The following is a 19,068-nucleotide window of genomic DNA, read 5'->3' as shown; positions in this document are numbered from 1 at the left end:
ATGTAGTCCCATGTTCTCCCCCTGTTCTTAACCCCCTCCAACGATTTTCATGTTTTCCCCATTTTTAGTCCCACCCACCTTTTCTTGCTAGGAATGATACCAATGCCCTCCTCATCACCAGTGGGGAGAATTCTCTTGGCCTGCCACCACTCATCGTCGCTGGCGTTCACTACGTGGAGAATGTCACCATACAGGAATGCCAGGCCTTTACTGGGCAACCCGCTGTCTTTACTGGGGTCATAGTCAAACAACGCTCTGGAACAAACATACAGATTAATTTGAGGTGAAAGTTACACATTAAACAAAAACATGAGGAAAATATAAGAGAGGCCACACTTTTTCTGGGGGTCATAGTCAAACAAAGCTCTGAAATTATGGGTAAAAAGGTGAATAGCAGGCACAACATCCCCTGGAAGTAATAAAACAATGAAATTCATCTCATCTGCATGAAATGAGCTCCATTTCTATTCCTCAGAAGTTATGAAATGTTTTCTTCATGTTTTAATGAACAATAACATAATAACATTGAAAGAATTAATACCACATATTAAACAGCATATATATTTGAAAGAATTAATACCACATCATAAACAAAATATACGGGAAATCATGGCCTTGAATCTAGCACTCAATGGAGAAAATGAAAAAAATCCTAAGCCTTCTTTTTATTAATGAGTAATTTAATGAACAAAAAGACCCATAAGACACCCTTCAAATACCAGACAAGTATGCACTATTAGATCCCCAGATATACATGGCAGTGTCTATTTGCTTGTGGTTTATAAAAAATAATTGACATACAGGATATGTTTACCTGTGGTCTGGTTAACTGTGTATGTTTGCGCATGATATCCTACCTGACAAAGAGTGTTCGTTTTCTTGTGGTCTGAAGGCTGCCTGTACTTGTGTTCATCATCTGTTCTCGCAAGTCCTGGATCTTGGCCTCGAACCTGTTGTATTCTGAAACACAAGGAAATAATGTACATTACACTGTCAAGGAAGCAATGTACATTACACTGTCAAGTAAGCATTTAACATGATACTGTCAAGTAAGCAATGTAAACTGTTGTGTCAAGTCAAAGAAGAAAGTACTCAAAAACGTACCAGGGCTTATTTTAACCCCAGAGAGTGGACTGAAATAAGGTATCAGTCCTACCAAAATTTCCACCCATGAAGGGGACTTAAAAAGGGTACCAGTACTTGTTTCAACCCAAGCAATAGACTCAAAAAGGGTACCAGTACAGGTTTCCACCCAGGCAATGGACTCAAAAAGGGTACCAGTACTGGTCTCCACCCAGGCAATGGACTCAAAAAGGGTACCAGTACTGGTCTCCACCCAGGCAATGGACTCAAAAAGGGTACCAGTACTGGTCTCCACCCAGGCAATGGACTCAAAAAGGGTACCAGTACTGGTTTCAACCCAAGCAATGGACTCAAAAAGGGTACCAGGACTGGTTTCCACCCAAGCAATGGACTCAAAAAGGGTACCAGTACTGGTTCCCACCCAAGCAATGGACTCAAAAAGGGTACCAGTACTGGTTTCCACCCAAGCAATGGACTCAAAAAGGGAACCAGTACTGGTTTCCACCCAGGCAATGGACTCAAAAGATTATCAATACTGGTTTCCACCCAGGCAATAGACTCAAAAAGGGTACCAGTACTGGTTTCCACCCAAGCAATGGACTCAAAAAGGGAACCAGTACTGGTTTCCACCCAGGCAATGGACTCAAAAAGGTTATCAATACTGGTTTCCACCCAGGCAATGGATGCAAAAAGGGTACCAGTACTGGTTTCCACCCAGGCAATAGACTCAAAAAGTGAACCAGCACTGGTTTAGACCCAGGCAATGGATGCAAAAAGGGTACCAGTACCTAGGAAGTAGATTACAGTATGATACTAACCTATTGGCTCATAGCTGTTATCACAACCACTTAAATTAAATATTATTCACACACAAACACTTAAATTAAATATTATTCACACACAGTATTCCAAACGTTTACATGTACAGTAACAAGCCAGCATCATCACACTAAACATTCATAATTGGAAAGTCACTGGTTACTCCCCACACCCACCTTCAGGCCGGTATTGACAGACGAGTTCCACTGTGTCGCCCGCACCTTTCAGGACTTCTGCTGCCTCCTCATGTGTCGCTCGACGCAGGTCCGAATTGTTCACCTGAAGAAGTACGTGTAAATTATAGGCATAGCCTTAAGTCTCATCCCGATCAAAAAGTCATTGAAGAAGAGAAAACAACAGCACCTCATAGTGAACTAATCCGAAGACCTGTCTGTTCCTCTCAGTCCAAAAAGGGGCATATCTGGACAACTACTAAAGCCAATGTTATGGGTATTGCTCTACATATGCATATTGTCACATGAAACATGTGTATCAAGTTTCATTTAAACTTATTTTTAAATAAATGATTATTTTAGATTTGGCCAAGGTTAAAATGCTCGCATGTCGCCAACACCATGGCTTCACAATGCCTCAATTTCTTTTCTTCTTCAAAACACAGACGAACACATAAATGCTTGTTTAAAAAGGTTTGATAACCCCTTTATTGGTGGATTGAATGATTGATTGAAAACCTGGTCATGTTAATATTGTATTACATTTACTATTAATTAGGACAGAAAAGGTTTCCAAGCAATCATTAATTCCTGCCATCTGTTACTGTTCTAGACCAATGGCTATAAAGACGTATGGGCCTGTTGCTGTTCTAGACCAATGGCTATAAAGACGTATGGGCCTGTTGCTGTTCTAGAACAATGGCTATAAAGACGTATGGGCCTGTTACTGTTCTAGACCAATGGCTATAAAGACGTATGGGCCTGTTACTGTTCTAGACCAATGGCTATAAAGACGGATGGGCCTGTTACTGTTCTAGACCAATGGCTGTCAAGACGGATGGGCCTGAGAACATAAATGCATCTACTTTGAGACATTTGCATTTTTGCCAAGTTTACTGCCCGATCTGCTGACTTCCATACATGTCTTATCACCTAACTTCATGTCAATATAAGAAACTCACTTCAAACACTGCACATTATTCTAAAAACCTTTCTAAGTCACCTTAGCTTATCGCTCTTAAATCTTTATTCTTGGCTTACAAAAACAAGGACTTTCATTTGCTTAAAGAAGACCATTCTTACTGAGATCCGATCCCCACTTGTGATCCATTTCCTGAGATCCTGCAAGCCCCTGTCAAGGATTAACAGCACAAATAACCCCTCCCCATCCTTCCCAACCACATAATGTTAACATTATAATACATAACGAGAGTACCTTTTCTCACGACTGAGATTGGCAAGTTCCTGGCAAGGATGAACAACACGAATATCCCCTCTCCATCCTTCCCAACCACAATGTTAACATTATAATACAGAGCATGAGTTTCTGATCTCCCGACTGAGATCGGCAAGCCCCTGGCAAGGATGAACAACAAAAATATCCCCTCTTTATCCTTCCCTATCACAATGTTAACATTATAATACGGAGCGAGAGTACCTTTTCTCCCGACTGAGTTTGGCTAGCCCCTGGCAAGGATGAACAACACAAATATCCCCTCTCCATTCCTTCTCAACCACAATGTTAACATAATAATACAGAGCTAGAGTTTCTGATCTCCGGACTGATATCCAATCCATCCTTTCCGCTCACAATATTAAACCCCAACCCCGTAGAAACAACAGAACACCATGCATACTTAAGAGTATTCCGGTCGCCAATGTCTAATTTTGCCACTGGATCACCAGCCAGGATAAACAACATGAAAAATTTCACACCATTCTTCTTACCCAGTTTTAAACTCCAGCAATCAAATGCCCTTTCTTATCTCTCCACTGAGATCGGCGAGCCCGCCGACTAGTATGTGAACAACATGAATATCCTTGCCATCCTCCACCCACAATGTTAACCCAACCCCATACAAACAATACATACCGAGAGTATCTGGTCACCCCGTCTAATCTCCCCGCAGAGATCGGCTGGCCCGCCAGCCAGGATGAACGAGACAAATATGCCTTCGCCATCCTCTCCACCCACGATGTTGAACCCGAGCCCTGTGTAGCCCTTCTTCAATATCACCTTACGGGGCTCTCTGAAATGGTAGGAACAGCTGAATGATACATTTGATATATATATAATGCAAATGCCATCAAAAATATTTTAATAATATCAATAATTTCTTTTATGCCTCTGGGAGAAAAATCATGTTATTTTCACTGCAATTATTTTAGCTGCCCATTCAATCCTGAACAAAAACCACTTCTTGGTGATCACTCTGTGAATTAAATTTTAGTTCTTTCAATGAAATTTAACTAATATCACCTAAAAAACATATTTCTATATTGATTTTGCCTAAACACAGGCGAACAGTTAACATTTAATATTTCCTGTTTTCTAATAAACATTTAAAAACACCAGTATCAACTCATTAAAATGAATCTATTATAATCAGGAAGAGAAAGATGTTTGTTAAATAGGAAGAGAAGCAATTATTTGTTTATAATATCAAGTATACTCTAAAGCAAATCAATATTACCAACCTTGTTATTAAACATGACATAGACACATAAAAATCCATTTTTCCTAAAACTCCCATGCTGTTAAGTAAGAGCTTAAAAGTATGTAAGACACTTTCTTTCTTACGAAAGATTAAGAAAGAATATAAGCAGAGATGGATTAAAGACTACTGGAGAACAATAAACAAGTGTGCACAATGTCAATAGTAACCAAACACCATATCATTGTGCGACAATATGAGACATCAACGATGATGATGAAGAGAAATATTTCGAGGTTACGGTTTTTACGATCATTATTGAGCATTTTATTAATATCAGATCCACTATTTGGTATAAATGTGTTCGTTGAAGGTGTAATTAGTGTTAAATGGTACGCTGTGACCTTAAAGAGGTGTATATCAAGCAGGAAAATCAGTATACAAATTATACAAACTTTCAATTTATTTATCATTCAATCAATTCCCTTTTCAGTTGTGAACAGGGGAACTTTTGTTGTAACATCTGTCAAAAGGGTTCATTATGGTGTCACATACTTTCTGTTACATTTTTCGGCAAAAAAACTATGCTAGAAATGCAAGTGAGTCATAAATATACAGACCTCACAACTTTACATCAATGAGCATGAACAAGACATTCCATTTGAACAAGACAAGCTATTTGATTGGTTAATTTGCATAAGATTAGCAGCCATTAATGTCTTGATGTGTGACATCCATAGCCCATCTGTGCAATACCAGTATTACCAAATACAGATACAAAATGCTATAAACGGTTGTAGTAATCAAGTTAATGCAATCTTTAATCTAAGCCTATTAAATATTTAAAGATGAATAGACAAAATTATCCTCTTTAACTGCACTTTTTAATCTTAATTCTAAGCTGTTAGGGTTAAAATGTGGTAAATAATAAATTTTGTTCTAAATCTAGCAGTCAAATCTAGCAGTAATTTTCAAAGGATCATTTTCAGCACTTTTCAAGCAAATACATTTGTATATGACGCCCATCCATTCATAAATGTAAAATATTCATAATTATTGTTTAACCAATTAAATGAAGTAAATCCAATGAACTAATGTAAAAGCCCTAGAAAACCAATGTTCTTAGACTCAAATTGAATCTAATTTGTTACATGAACAAGGGTGGACGACATGATCCCTGGTGATGTAAGCATCGATAAAATTAATTACACTGTTGGAACGATCCTATAACATGGAATCACTAATAAGGCTTAAAAATTATACACCTACACATGACATTCAGCTTGCAATGACCTTCAGAGAATCACAAACTGATCCGAAGGAAACAGGACAATCAGAGGTGTCTGGAAATGTCTTCCGCTGCTATTCCAAGTACTTTTAGTAAACACGACCAAATGAAATAGTTTGCCCTTTTGGAGTGCATGTCTTTGTCATCTTAGTTTTTACTTGCTAATCAGAACAAGGAAACAATATGATATTTGATTGCATTCAGGGATGGTGATTGACCTGGAAGCAGAAAGGGTTAAACCATTCCAGAGACTGGTCTAGGGGCCGCTCGAAGCCTCAGATGGGACAAAGCACCCTGCCCAGAACCTAATTCATTTTTTAGAAGCTCTTTTGAGCGTTCTCCTAGCTTCAAATTTGAAACAAACTGGAGTGCCATTACTAACGAGCAATAAAGGGAGTTTGGATGATCTATTTGGTGATGATAAGGTGTTGTTTTGCCTCATTTCAACTATATAAAGCACTTTGCAGTGGTCTAAATTTCCGAATTAGTCGAACATGATGGCCATGGTAAACAATCTTAAAAGTTACCCCACTTTTACTGGAAATGTTTTAAGGAAGGAGCTGTACATGTATTAATAATAAAATTTGTACTTCCACTATTTCAATACCAGTTTATTCCCTATAAAGTAATCTTCAGGCAGAAATAGAAATTTAATCTGAAATCATTTATTTTTCTGCTATACAAACCAAATTAAAAACCCTCTGACAATCTACATAATATTCCAGATATATTTTCAAGAAGTGTTAAACCTCAGCAGATCTCTATTTCTAGCTGTCCCCAAGGGATGCTGGCAGATGACACAACTTCTGATTGTATCTGCTGCTGGACATCATAAGGAGTGTTGCTTCCTAACACTGTCAACCACCAGAATTCTTATGTTTTTCAGCAGAAAATGGTTGATCAAGGGTTGGTCAGAAAGTAACAGACTAAGTCCCTGTAAGTTCTTTACTGTTCTTTCAGTATTCTAAAACTCGCACAGTATTCTGAAACTCGCTCAGTATTCTGACACTCGCTTAGTATTCTGACAATCACTCAGTATTCTGCCACTTGCTCAGTATTCTCACACTTGCTCAGTATTCTAAAACTCTTTTCGTATTCTGCCACTTGCTCAGTCTTCTGACACTTGCTCAGTATTCTGCTCAGTATTCTGACACTTGCTCAGTATTCTGACAATTGCTTAGTCTTCTGACACTTGCTCATTCTTCTGACACTTGCTCAGTCTTCTGACAATTGCTCAGTATTCTGACACTCGCTCAGTATTCTGACACTTCCTTAGCATTCGAACACTTGCTCAGTATTCTGACACTCGCTCAGTATTCTGACACCCACTCAGTTTCCTGAAACTTGCTCAGTCATGATTCTACTTAATTTCTTGACATTTCCAACAAAAATTGCCAAGATGGCCCATAATTTTTCAATCACCTGACTCTCAGCAGTAATGCGCAAACTTTGAAGAGGCAAGCAATTCATCAAAACTGCAAGATCATTACCATAGATCATTACCGACACCAGGAAGGCGTTGATTGTCACAAATTGTTCCCGACCAATGAGGGGATACTGCCAATACGGGATATAATTGCCTTTCTTTGCCGATTCCATATTAATGACAAGCATACACAGCATGTGTGGGCTGAAAAAAAATGCTGTTTTTCCTGCAATGTATTTTTTATGCTGTAACAAAGCAACAAACACTAATTATTGAATCTGTTTGTGTCTCTCGTTCACACTAAATTCCAATATTACTGCATTAATGACGTTAGTTTGGTATTAATTAAACTATCTGTGTTGGTAAACAGATAGAAACTCAAAATATTTTGCAATAAAACAGCTTAGCATCTTTTTAATTAGGTAAATATGACTGCAATTTCAAGACAATTAGGATGTATTAGGCATGAAAGAAGTATCGTATAACCCAGTTTAATTATCCAATTTTGTCAATAAATGCAATTCTGAATTACCTAAATAAACAAATAAATCTCTATTTTTCACAAATTCAGTAGAACAGTGCAACAATTCTTTGGTCTGTAAATTACAGCATACTGTGAGAGGTGTTACATACCCTGAATAAAAGACACATAATTTCATCCCCCAGGCATTTTACCACTTATGGTAGATCAATATATAGAAAAGGACATCTTGGGTCAGTCTGTTGTCAAGACTTTGTGGTAATCTGTGGTCACTTAAATCAGTCAGTTCTTAGAGGACTGCCTGTCCTCCCCTTAGTAACATGTGTATGGCTCTGAGTGTCCAATCTGTCAAGCTAACAGTAAGACATTTGACTGTCAATCCAGGGGTTCCACGTTCAACCCCCACATTAGCACGTACAGATGTAACCATGGGTCCTGTTGGACAGTGACTTGTGCATGTAAAAATTATTTAATTTCTTTTAAACAAATTGTTGTCTTAGGGGCATGAAAGACATAAAAGTTTAGAAAACATAACATAATAATTACATTTATGTGATTTTATTAATAATTCTTGCCTAAAGGGGTAACTTGGCCACACCAGCGCGGTATATGCTCAAACGGAAATGTTGAAGCCAAAAATACTGTGGAAACTGAAGTGAATATGATCTAGATCATGTTCCACAGCGCTGACATTTTGTAAAGAATGAATGGCTGCCCTATTTGTGATCACCCTGCTGTTCTGTGTTGGTGCTCCATTGGCTGGCGACTACATAATTAACAATACATCCTCCCATAAAGTCTCATGACCAGTCTATGGGCAGAGCACGCGCCATCAGTCACTAATACATTTTCCTTATTTATCCTTCCAGACCTGGTCACAGACAAAGCTATTGACAAGCGATAGTTTTAAGGTTAATATATGTAAATGTGAAAGTAAATGTTTACCTATAGATACAAGAAAAACCAGCAGCTTTGTATCATAAGGAGAAAAAAACATAAGTCAGATACAGTTCAAGTATGTATTAACTTATTTAGTAAATACATCAAAGCATATTTTGTCACATTTGAACCATAATTAAACAACCACTGTGTGTGCCCAAAACTATGACAAAATGTAAGAAAACAAACCTCATATATGCAATGCCAGTATTTACTACTATTATAATAAATGTCCGTGGCATATTGGGTAGCAGCCCGTAACTCTGGCATATTGGGTAGCAGCCCGTAACTCTGCAATATTGGGAAGTAGTCCGTAACTCTGCAATATTGGGAAGTAGTCCGTAACTCTGCTATATTGGGTAGCAGCCTGTAACTCTGGCATATTGGGTAGCAGCCCGTAACTCTGCCATAATGGGTAGCAGCCGTAACTCAGCCATATTGGGTAGCAGGTGTAACTCTGCCATATTTACAGGTAGCAGCCGTAACTCAGCCGTATAGGGTAGCAGCCCCTAACTCTGCCATAATGGGTAGCAGCCGTAACTCAGCCATATTGGGTAGCAGGTGTAACTCTGCCATATTTACAGGTAGCAGCCGTAACTCAGCCGTATAGGGTAGCAGCCCATAACTCTGCCATAATGGGTAGCAGCCGTAACTCAGCCATATTGGGTAGCAGCTGTAACTCTGCCATATTTACAGGTAGCAGCCGTAACTCAGCAGTATAGGGTAGCAGCCCATAACTCTGCCATAATAGGTAGCAGCCGTAACTCAGCCATATTGGGTAGCAGCTGTAACTCTGCCATATTTACAGGTAGCAGCCGTAACTCAGCCGTATAGGGTAGCAGCCCATAACTCTGCCATAATGGGTAGCAGCCGTAACTCAGCCATATTGGGTAGCAGCTGTAACTCTGCCATATTTACAGGTAGCAGCCGTAACTCAGCCGTATAGGGTAGCAGCCTGTAACTCTGTTATATTGGGTAGCAGCCTGTAACTCTGTTATATTGGGTAGCAGCCTGTAACTCTGTTATATTGGGTAGCAGCCTGTAACTCTGTTATATTGGGTAGCAGCCTGTAACTCTGTTATATTGGGTAGCAGCCTGTAACTCTGTTATATTGGGTAGCAGCCTGTAACTCTGTTATATTGGGTAGCAGCCTGTAACTCTGTTATATTGGGTAGCAGCCTGTAACTCTGTTATATTGGGTAGCAGCCCGTAACTCTGTTATATTGGGTAGCAGCCTGTAACTCTGTTATATTGGGTAGCAGCCTGTAACTCTGTTATATTGGGTAGCAGCCTGTAACTCTGTTATATTGGGTAGCAGCCTGTAACTCTGTTATATTGGGTAGCAGCCTGTAACTCTGTTATATTGGGTAGCAGCCTGTAACTCTTGTTATATTGGGAAGCAGCCTGTAACTCTGTTATATTGGGTAGCAGCCTGTAACTCTGTTATATTGGGTAGCAGCCTGTAACTCTGTTATATTGGGTAGCAGCCCGTAACTCTGTTATATTGGGTAGCAGCCCGTAACTCTGTTATATTGGGTAGCAGCCCGTAACTCTTGTTATATTGGGTAGCAGCCCGTAACTCTTGTTATATTGGGTAGCAGCCTGTAACTCTGTTATATTGGGTAGCAGCCCGTAACTCTGTTATATTGGGTAGCAGCCCGTAACTCTTGTTATATTGGGTAGCAGCCTGTAACTCTTGTTATATTGGGTAGCAGCCTGTAACTCTTGTTATATTGGGTAGCAGCCTGTAACTCTGTTATATTGGGTAGCAGCCCGTAACTCTGTTATATTGGGTAGCAGCCTGTAACTCTGTTATATTGGGTAGCAGCCTGTAACTCTTGTTATATTGGGTAGCAGCCCGTAACTCTTGTCATATTGGGTAGCAGCCTGTAACTCTCGTTATATTGGGTAGCAGCCCGTAACTCTTGTTATATTGGGTAGCAGCCCGTAACTCTTGTTATATTGGGTAGCAGCCCGTAACTCTTGTTATATTGGGTAGCAGCCAGTAACTCTTGTTATATTGGGTAGCAGCCTGTAACTCTTGTTATATTGGGTAGCAGCCTGTAACTCTGTTATATTGGGTAGCAGCCCGTAACTCTGTTATATTGGGTAGCAGCCTGTAACTCTGTTATATTGGGTAGCAGCCTGTAACTCTTGTTATATTGGGTAGCAGCCTGTAACTCTTGTTATATTGGGTAGCAGCCAGTAACTCTTGTTATATTGGGTAGCAGCCCGTAACTCTTGTTATATTGGGTAGCAGCCAGTAACTCTTGTTATATTGGGTAGCAGCCTGTAACTCTTGTTATATTGGGTAGCAGCCTGTAACTCTGTTATATTGGGTAGCAGCCCGTAACTCTGTTATATTGGGTAGCAGCCTGTAACTCTGTTATATTGGGTAGCAGCCTGTAACTCTTGTTATATTGGGTAGCAGCCTGTAACTCTTGTTATATTGGGTAGCAGCCTGTAACTCTTGTTATATTGGGTAGCAGCCTGTAACTCTTGTTATATTGGGTAGCAGCCTGTAACTCTGTTATATTGGGTAGCAGCCTGTAACTCTGTTATATTGGGTAGCAGCCAGTAACTCTGTTATATTGGGTAGCAGCCTGTAACTCTGTTATATTGGGTAGCAGCCTGTAACTCTGTTATATTGGGTAGCAGCCTGTAACTCTGTTATATTGGGTAGCAGCCCGTAACTCTGTTATATTGGGTAGCAGCCTGTAACTCTGTTATATTGGGTAGCAGCCCGTAACTCTGTTATATTGGGTAGCAGCCTGTAACTCTGTTATATTGGGTAGCAGCCTGTAACTCTGTTATATTGGGTAGCAGCCTGTAACTCTGTTATATTGGGTAGCAGCCTGTAACTCTGTTATATTGGGTAGCAGCCTGTAACTCTGTTATATTGGGTAGCAGCCCGTAACTCTGTTATATTGGGTAGCAGCCCGTAACTCTGTTATATTGGGTAGCAGCCTGTAACTATGTTATATTGGGTAGCAGCCTGTAACTCTGTTATATTGGGTAGCAGCCTGTAACTCTGGCATGAATAATAGTTTGGCTATATCTCTTTCCACGGAAACAACAGCAGACAAATATTCTGACAATCTCAGTCTCAATAACCTTTACCAACATTTGAAACTAAATCCTTTTCACTTCAGTTCAAATTTCTTTTAATTTCTTAAAATGAAGTTTAATTCCTCAATTCATAATATATTATCATAAATAATTTATGAAAAACCAATACGAAAAATAACATAAAATTGGACAGAATCAGACAGATTTGAATAAATCACCACATAAAGGCTTCCTTAAACTGTGCACTGGAATAAATTAACATGTCATTTGAGTATCGGCTATGTAGAGACAGACGGAAAGATAATAGTAAGATCATGCACTGCACATGATAAAGCCCTAACATTCAGATCAACATACAAAAAAAAAACTGTCTACCAAAATATTTTATGTGAAAATTAAAGGGCAAAATTTTCTCATTGTCGAAGTTAAGCAGGAAACCTGTAAAAAAGATGCAAGCACAAATAAACTATTCTTAGTCAACTAAGAAACGTCACTTGAAAATGATTTTCACCAGAGATATGGGCCTCAATACTGTGTATTGTCACTTGAAACATGAGCACCAAGTTTCATGCAAATACTACAATCTTTTTGGAGTCATGTTCAGAAATAAAGATTTTGCACTAATAAAAGTTTTTTTGGGGGGATAAAAAGAGAATGGTTCAAGCTCAGCATTTGAACATGATAACTGTTATATCACATGAGATTTTAATACGTGGATACTGAGAAAATACTATGAGCTTTAATGGAAAATGAAGCTTTCTTGTATATCAACGAACAGCTTAATGTTTTACCCAGGATAAAATGTCAGTACGATAATCAAATGAGAATTTCCAAGATTCCAAGGAAAATTAAGCAATTTAAATTGTTAAAAGAAAGTAAAAGGTAATACCGTAAGACAATGCATGCAGTAATTCCTCCAATCATTGACTCCAAGCCCCAAGGGAGGGCCGAAGATTGAGGCAGAAGCTGTGAATCTTATTATTAATTCTTCAAAGCATCCTAGTAAGCTTACAATTTCTTGCTTTAAAATCGAGGGGGCAAAAATTTCCTGATACATAAAATGTCAGGTCATACAAACTCATTTCTACACTTGGAAACTTTATTGCACAGTGATCTGGACTAATTAAATGCCTCTCCTCACAAAGCATGCGATAGTGACCTTTTCAGACTATTTTATGGACTGAACATTTCTTGCTTTCGTAACATGAAAAACAATCCATATTTGTCAGCATCATTAATTGTTTGAAAGCTTAATTTGCAAGTGCATGATTGCATGGATGGCCTCCTTTCTGTCCACAGTCTGCAGCAATATGAATTATCCGATATCGATATTTCCTGATGAAAGCGGTTAAATGCAGGTATCGAGGGGACTATTGCCAGATCAATTCCATGCCCAAAGAGATGTTTGAGGCCTGAGACGGCTTCCCTTACTTAGCTTATGTCCATAATTATAAAAACAGACATAGACACAGAAGGAAGAAGCAGCAAGGGAGTCCCTGAGTAAAACGCTACCTTAAGTCTTCTTTTTTTCTTCGTTTGATTTGGTCCAACAAGTGGAATAACTCAACAATTATCGAAACAGTCTTGTTACTGGCCCTACTTCATGTGGATATTGTATTAACAATCGAAACCCATTTGCTCCTTATCCTAGGTGCCGGCCAAAATACTTTGAGCCTCACGAATATCGAGCCAAGCGGACATGCTTGGACAAGGAAAAAAAATAAAATTGGTCCTTTACATCAAGTTCAAGCCAATGAGGAAATCAAGCCAAGTAATATCAAGCCAATGAATTTCGACTACTGGTTTTGAGGTATGGCCAGCGTAAAATAATTTGCATGTAATGTCCAAGCTAATCTCTTGTTACCATAAAAAAACACTCATTTTTATTGAAGTGCCACACTCACATAACAGTTCAAGTACAGCTAGAGCACCAGAAGGGGATACCAACAGCTTATCATGTTTTCTTCGTTGGCCAAGGCACATAACTCCACAATACTTTTTGCCAGAGTGATGGGCCATATGTGCATTACCAGAGTGATTGGCTGTATATTATGTATTACCATGGTAACAAGATTCAGGTGGATACCATTTTTTTTATAGTAACAGAATATTAAGTCTCAAATTTCTCCCTGTTTTGAGCTGGCATGTTTTTCAAGAATAAAGTTTTATGCATTTAAGTTTGCTCAGAACATCACACTTTGTTTTCTCACTTTAATCAGACTGAAAAATGTTCCTGAAGAATGCATTTGGGTCAGGTATTGCATGATCAAATTAAACAGGAATATCAAGGTACGTGACAAACTGATAGTTCTCCATAAAAAACAATTTCAGACTTCTGCTGAAAACTTCTCAAAGCTTAAGTTAGCAGCAAATTATATTGTTTTCCCAAGAGTGTTGTGAGATGTCAAGAATTGACTGAATTGATTTTCGCCATCAAGTTTCAAAAACTTAAATCTTAAGTTTAAAAATATAAAATAGAGCTTAATGGTACAGCTGGTCTATGAGTCTGAAGTGCTCAAAGGATTCCACTGCCCTTAAAGATGCTCACTTCAGATGTTAAAACAATATAATTAAAACAATTAAAACATTGCCAAATAGGTAATGACATGAGACCATATGTATGGACTTCCATATTTATGTACAAAAGATGCAAATTTGTTTTAAGAAACCTAAGCCAGCAAATTGACATTTAAATAAGATACCGTAAATTTTCTAAAAAAGGTTCAAAAGCATGTCTTTTTAAGAAGCATAAAAAAGGGCTTTCCTCCTGAACAGTACCGTATAATGCCACTAAAATGGGTGCTTCATATCGGAACAAATTGCATCTTTTTTGGGTCTAGAGTTAAGGTTAGTGTTTGTTCTTATTGCAGAGACAGAAAATAAATACAATTAGATCCACACACATCTTTTAGGGCATGCACGTTTAATAGGACATTTATGTTATATGCAATCACTCATGCAGAAAGCAGAGAGGTATATTAATTTAGAAAGAAAAGGAAGGGAAATATGGTCTCAAATGTCATAAATACTGGAGTTGACCTAGCTGTGACTTTGCTCCCATATATCTTAAGCTATCTAGACATTTACAGCTAGTATCTTAATAAAAGTTGAAGGTAGTCAGTCATTGACTTTAAGCAACTGAGTACTATTATCTTTCCTACTTGATTTAAAGATAAATCTGTTTAACTTTACAAAATTCATGACAAACATGTTTTAGATTAAAGATTGTATAGAGGTCCTTACCTGTATAAGTGACCTTGAAAAAATGTCCCGCCCAAAACAATATTTAACCTGTCATAACATTACCAGGTTTGTATAAAATACATGATAACTGTTATTATCTTGACAAGTTTATGACAAGGATAGAAGATCTTGAATATTTGTTTGTTTAATATCCATAATTAAGTTACTGTAGCAAAATATGTAAGGTTAAAGCAAATCTTATGGCTTGTTTGCCCATATTTGGGAACTTCTACTTTAAGGTATAAGTAATAAATTAAGTTACCTTGTGACCCTAGGATCATAAAAGTATGGCTCCTTTTTGTCCGTAAATCCTTGTTTATATCCATACATCCTTTCATGTACACTTCAAGACTAAATCCAAACTTACAACATCATAAAACCACCATTAGCATATCACTACCAAATTCCTGAGACTAACTCCTACTTAAGAATATCACAGATATAGCTTCAACGGATTTAAGACAAGCTTTTGACTTTCTTAACCACTACATGTTTCTGAATTTGTCCCTAATTCCAAATTATAAAGGTGGCATGAATGGTTTAAGGCACTGTTTATACCCCTAAACGTTAAGCCTAAAACTTTCAGTTGAAGAGTGAACTAAACAAACATATTGATTAGTGTTAACCTTAGCACAAGGCTGTATAATAGTTCAATGTTTATTCCACATTAACATGTGTACCTGTTGGATGTTAACTTTAACACTGTCTTAATATATAACATTACATCATATGACACAAACACAACCTCCGTCCATTGACAAGCAAGCTTTTAATATCTGCATAAAGCTATCTATACCATAACTGGTTAAGTAAACCGTAGGTTTTTATCTTAAGAGGTAAATTTGAATTCTGATTTCATGCACTGGTAATCATAAACTAAAGCTCTGGTTAAACTCCAACGAACACGACACACATAACTCCCACAAGTATTGGACGAAACAATAGCCACAGATATCTCCTAATCCGATTGTAAATTAGCCAAATATGGTTCACACAGTACCTAATGTGCAGTACACAATTCTTGTTCAAGACTCGTATCGTAAACCTCGTAAACGTGCGAGAGACTGTCAATACATGTCTCGTGTGTAGCGCAGTAGAAAACCTCATTCAACCATTATTGATTCCCGTTTCGCAAGACTTTATCAAACTGCATTTAATACCAGTCTATACTTCGCAAGTCAACAGAAGTTAGCTGTTAAAAATAGCGAGAGGAAATTGCAAAAGTGATTCCTGTCATCTTGTTCATTTATAATAATTGGGTGACAATTGCTAGTTATTGGATAAACAAAAACTGGGATAACTTGTGGTATATTTATAGCTAAATGTGTCATTGCATTGTGATATTGGAGTGAACACACTAATGGCCGATAACGAAATAGAGAATAGCTCATTTATTATTTAAAGATAATGCACATAAATTGTGAAACAGTGCAATATTAATTTTACATTATGTAGTGGAATATTAATACAACAAGTGTCTTTTCCTAAGTTCTTTGTAAAGGAATTTTGAAGCAGATGTGTGCATGCATATCTATTTTAATACTTTTCTTTTCTCCAAATGTAAGAATAAGGCATAATTGTACCACTCTGAGCAGACTTTTGTTTGGTCTATTTCTGCACATGATTGAATGACATTTATTTCATTCATTAGTAAAGCACTGCCATACCAGTGGGCATAAAGCTGAAGTCAGGGATGCTTTGCTTATATATAGTCACTGGCACGTCACAAAAGAACCTTTCATAGTTCCCTGTGGCTTAAAATCTCTGCCTATGAATTATTTTCTGGGGGCAGGGCTTCACCTTAGCTTGGTAACTTTCTAACCTTCTAAAGCTGCAATCTCATAGATGGACTGTTTTGACAATTTTTATTTATTTTTTTTCATAAAAAGAGTCAATTTTTGCGCAAATGTTTGAGAACCAGTGATATAAGACTGCTGACAAAGGATCAGATTGCAGTTTATCATATTTACATTCGCAAACTAATGTTTTATGCCAAAAAACATTTTTTTAAGCATTAAAAACACTTTCAACCACAAAACTTCAATTTTCAAACGTTAATAAAAAAAAACTGTGATCTGATATAAATTAAATTAGTCCTGAGTAAGCAGGCCTTTGACACATTTAAGAGCTGCACCAGGGAAAAGAGTTATAACTGTATTTAACAAAATATTTTTAAACTTGTACCAATAATGGGTACCAGACAGGACAGACTTTCAAACCCCTAATTTAAGGTTGGGATTTATAAATAGAATGTTCCCACCGCATAATACGCTACAAAATTCCAAGTGAATGACAAAATCACGAAATTTGCTTAAAATGGCTCTTAAAAGTCTAGATGATATTTTCATTTCCACAAACAAAATCACGAGTGGACACGTAGGAGTTCTCCTTCTGATTTCTTGACTTGCTAATGAGTCACATTCTTTCCGGAGATTTCGCAGCAGTCTCCATCAATGTCCTCAATAGGTGGCAGCCAACACATTATCATTACCAGATGAAGCACTCAACACATTATAGTTATTAAAAGCATTTTCTTTTCCCACTAGTGCCCCTAAAATAGCCGTCTGAGAGTGCATAAAGTCTTCACAAATGTATAAGCGTGGGCTTGGGAATAATTATTGTGCTCCTGGACAGGAAAATGCGTGACAATTGTCAATTTCGATTTACGCCAATGATGAGTCAAAGATGTACATGCAAGCATCAGTAAACTGGAGTAGTTAAGTAGTCTCATTAAAATAAAAACCCAGGCTCCAATTTCTCGAATTATCATAAGTCCCTAATATCAGGATCAAGCTTAGCATGCTACTTTTGATTTTGATTTGGTATAAATTGTGTATTCTCTTTTTAAAGAGTTTTGAGGAATTAACATTTAAGACAAATAAGATGAACTACTTACTGTTTCATAAAATCATATTCATGTAAATATTGCTAAGAGAAATAAGATAGTTACCTAAGAAACGCTTAAGCATTTTTCATGAAATTGGGGACAGGTTTTCAAAATTTCTTAAAGATGCACTCTTACTCCCAAATAAGATTTACTGGTACCACAATTAATACAATTGTTCTAATATACCAAAAAGGATGAATAAATGTTAAAAACAATGTTTTTTCATGTAGGATACAGAGTTTAATTTGAAAGAAAGGTGCAGAAAACAGGGTATTTCTACCATATGAGACAAAAATAGATTGCAGCAAATCTTTTAGCATTCACCAATCATTTAATATTTTGCTATTAAATACACAGCTACAATCTGGTTATCAGTAATTAATATTTTGCATAAATGCATTATTAAGTTAGTAGTTAAAGGGTTTTCAGTCAAAATTTATGTTTGTTATGCATGTGAATGTACTGATTTTGAATACCATATAATACTATGTATAGGACACACTTTTTTACCCCAGAAAGTTGCCTGCGTCTTATCTTATGTATTAGGTTTTAATTTTTTTATATATTAGTTTGCTATGAAATTCAATATGGCATGGTTTATATTGACCTTTGCCATTTTCACGATCCCATAAAATAAATCGTCAAAACAAATGTGGCAGATACTGGACTTAGCGAATTACGTTAAATACAATACCAAAATACAAAGATAATTACCGAAGTACAAAAAATAGATATCGAAACACGCCTAATGTTCACACAAATTAATTGTTTTTGATTTAATATATGTTATAAATGCCTCACCAAACTAAATTTTTCGGCTCCCATTCTAACATTTTTCCGCTGCGTCCTTTCTTTTGTATGAAGAGTTTTTACCCATTTTCTCACCATTTTTTTTTTTTTTTGCTGCATTCTATCTTTGCAAGCCGCCTATACATAGAATAATACAGTAAGAGTGCTAACTTAAAGTAATTTAACTCAATTACTTTTATCTCAACTCAATTTTTTGTACCACTTTAAGCAGCCCAGCATGGCTCACGATTTAAAATGTTTTTTTCTGTTAGAATCATTATAATTCTCTTATAGATTACATTGATATGGACTCTGGCCAAAATGTTCTAAAAAAGATGTTTTAGAGCAAGAAAGTAACTCAACAAAAGCCGTCTTAAGACAGCGTGCTCGACTACGCCGCTTTGACTTAGAAGTGAATACAATAACAATGTAATAT

The 19,068-nt window shown here is 37.3% G+C and overlaps 1 protein-coding gene across 10 annotated transcripts in view; it reads right to left on the bottom strand.

Moving 5' to 3' along the window:
* The window catches only part of LOC128220448 (disks large homolog 2-like), a 144,494-nt gene that overhangs the window by 16,171 nt on the left and 109,255 nt on the right, over positions 1–19,068 (bottom strand). For all 10 annotated transcript variants that reach the window (XM_052928842.1, XM_052928845.1, XM_052928844.1 and 7 more), the window contains 4 exons: positions 3,949–4,105; positions 2,079–2,181; positions 858–960; positions 79–255 (listed from right to left, as the gene is read on the bottom strand). In XM_052928842.1, the coding sequence (XP_052784802.1) occupies positions 79–255; positions 858–960; positions 2,079–2,181; positions 3,949–4,105 (540 nt within the window). The remainder of the gene's footprint in view (positions 1–78; positions 256–857; positions 961–2,078; positions 2,182–3,948; positions 4,106–19,068) is intronic.

The sequence above is a fragment of the Mya arenaria genome, chromosome 15 (assembly GCF_026914265.1).
Source record: "Mya arenaria isolate MELC-2E11 chromosome 15, ASM2691426v1".
NCBI lineage: Eukaryota > Metazoa > Mollusca > Bivalvia > Myida > Myidae > Mya > Mya arenaria.
This window is presented reverse-complemented; position numbering and strand designations above follow the sequence as displayed.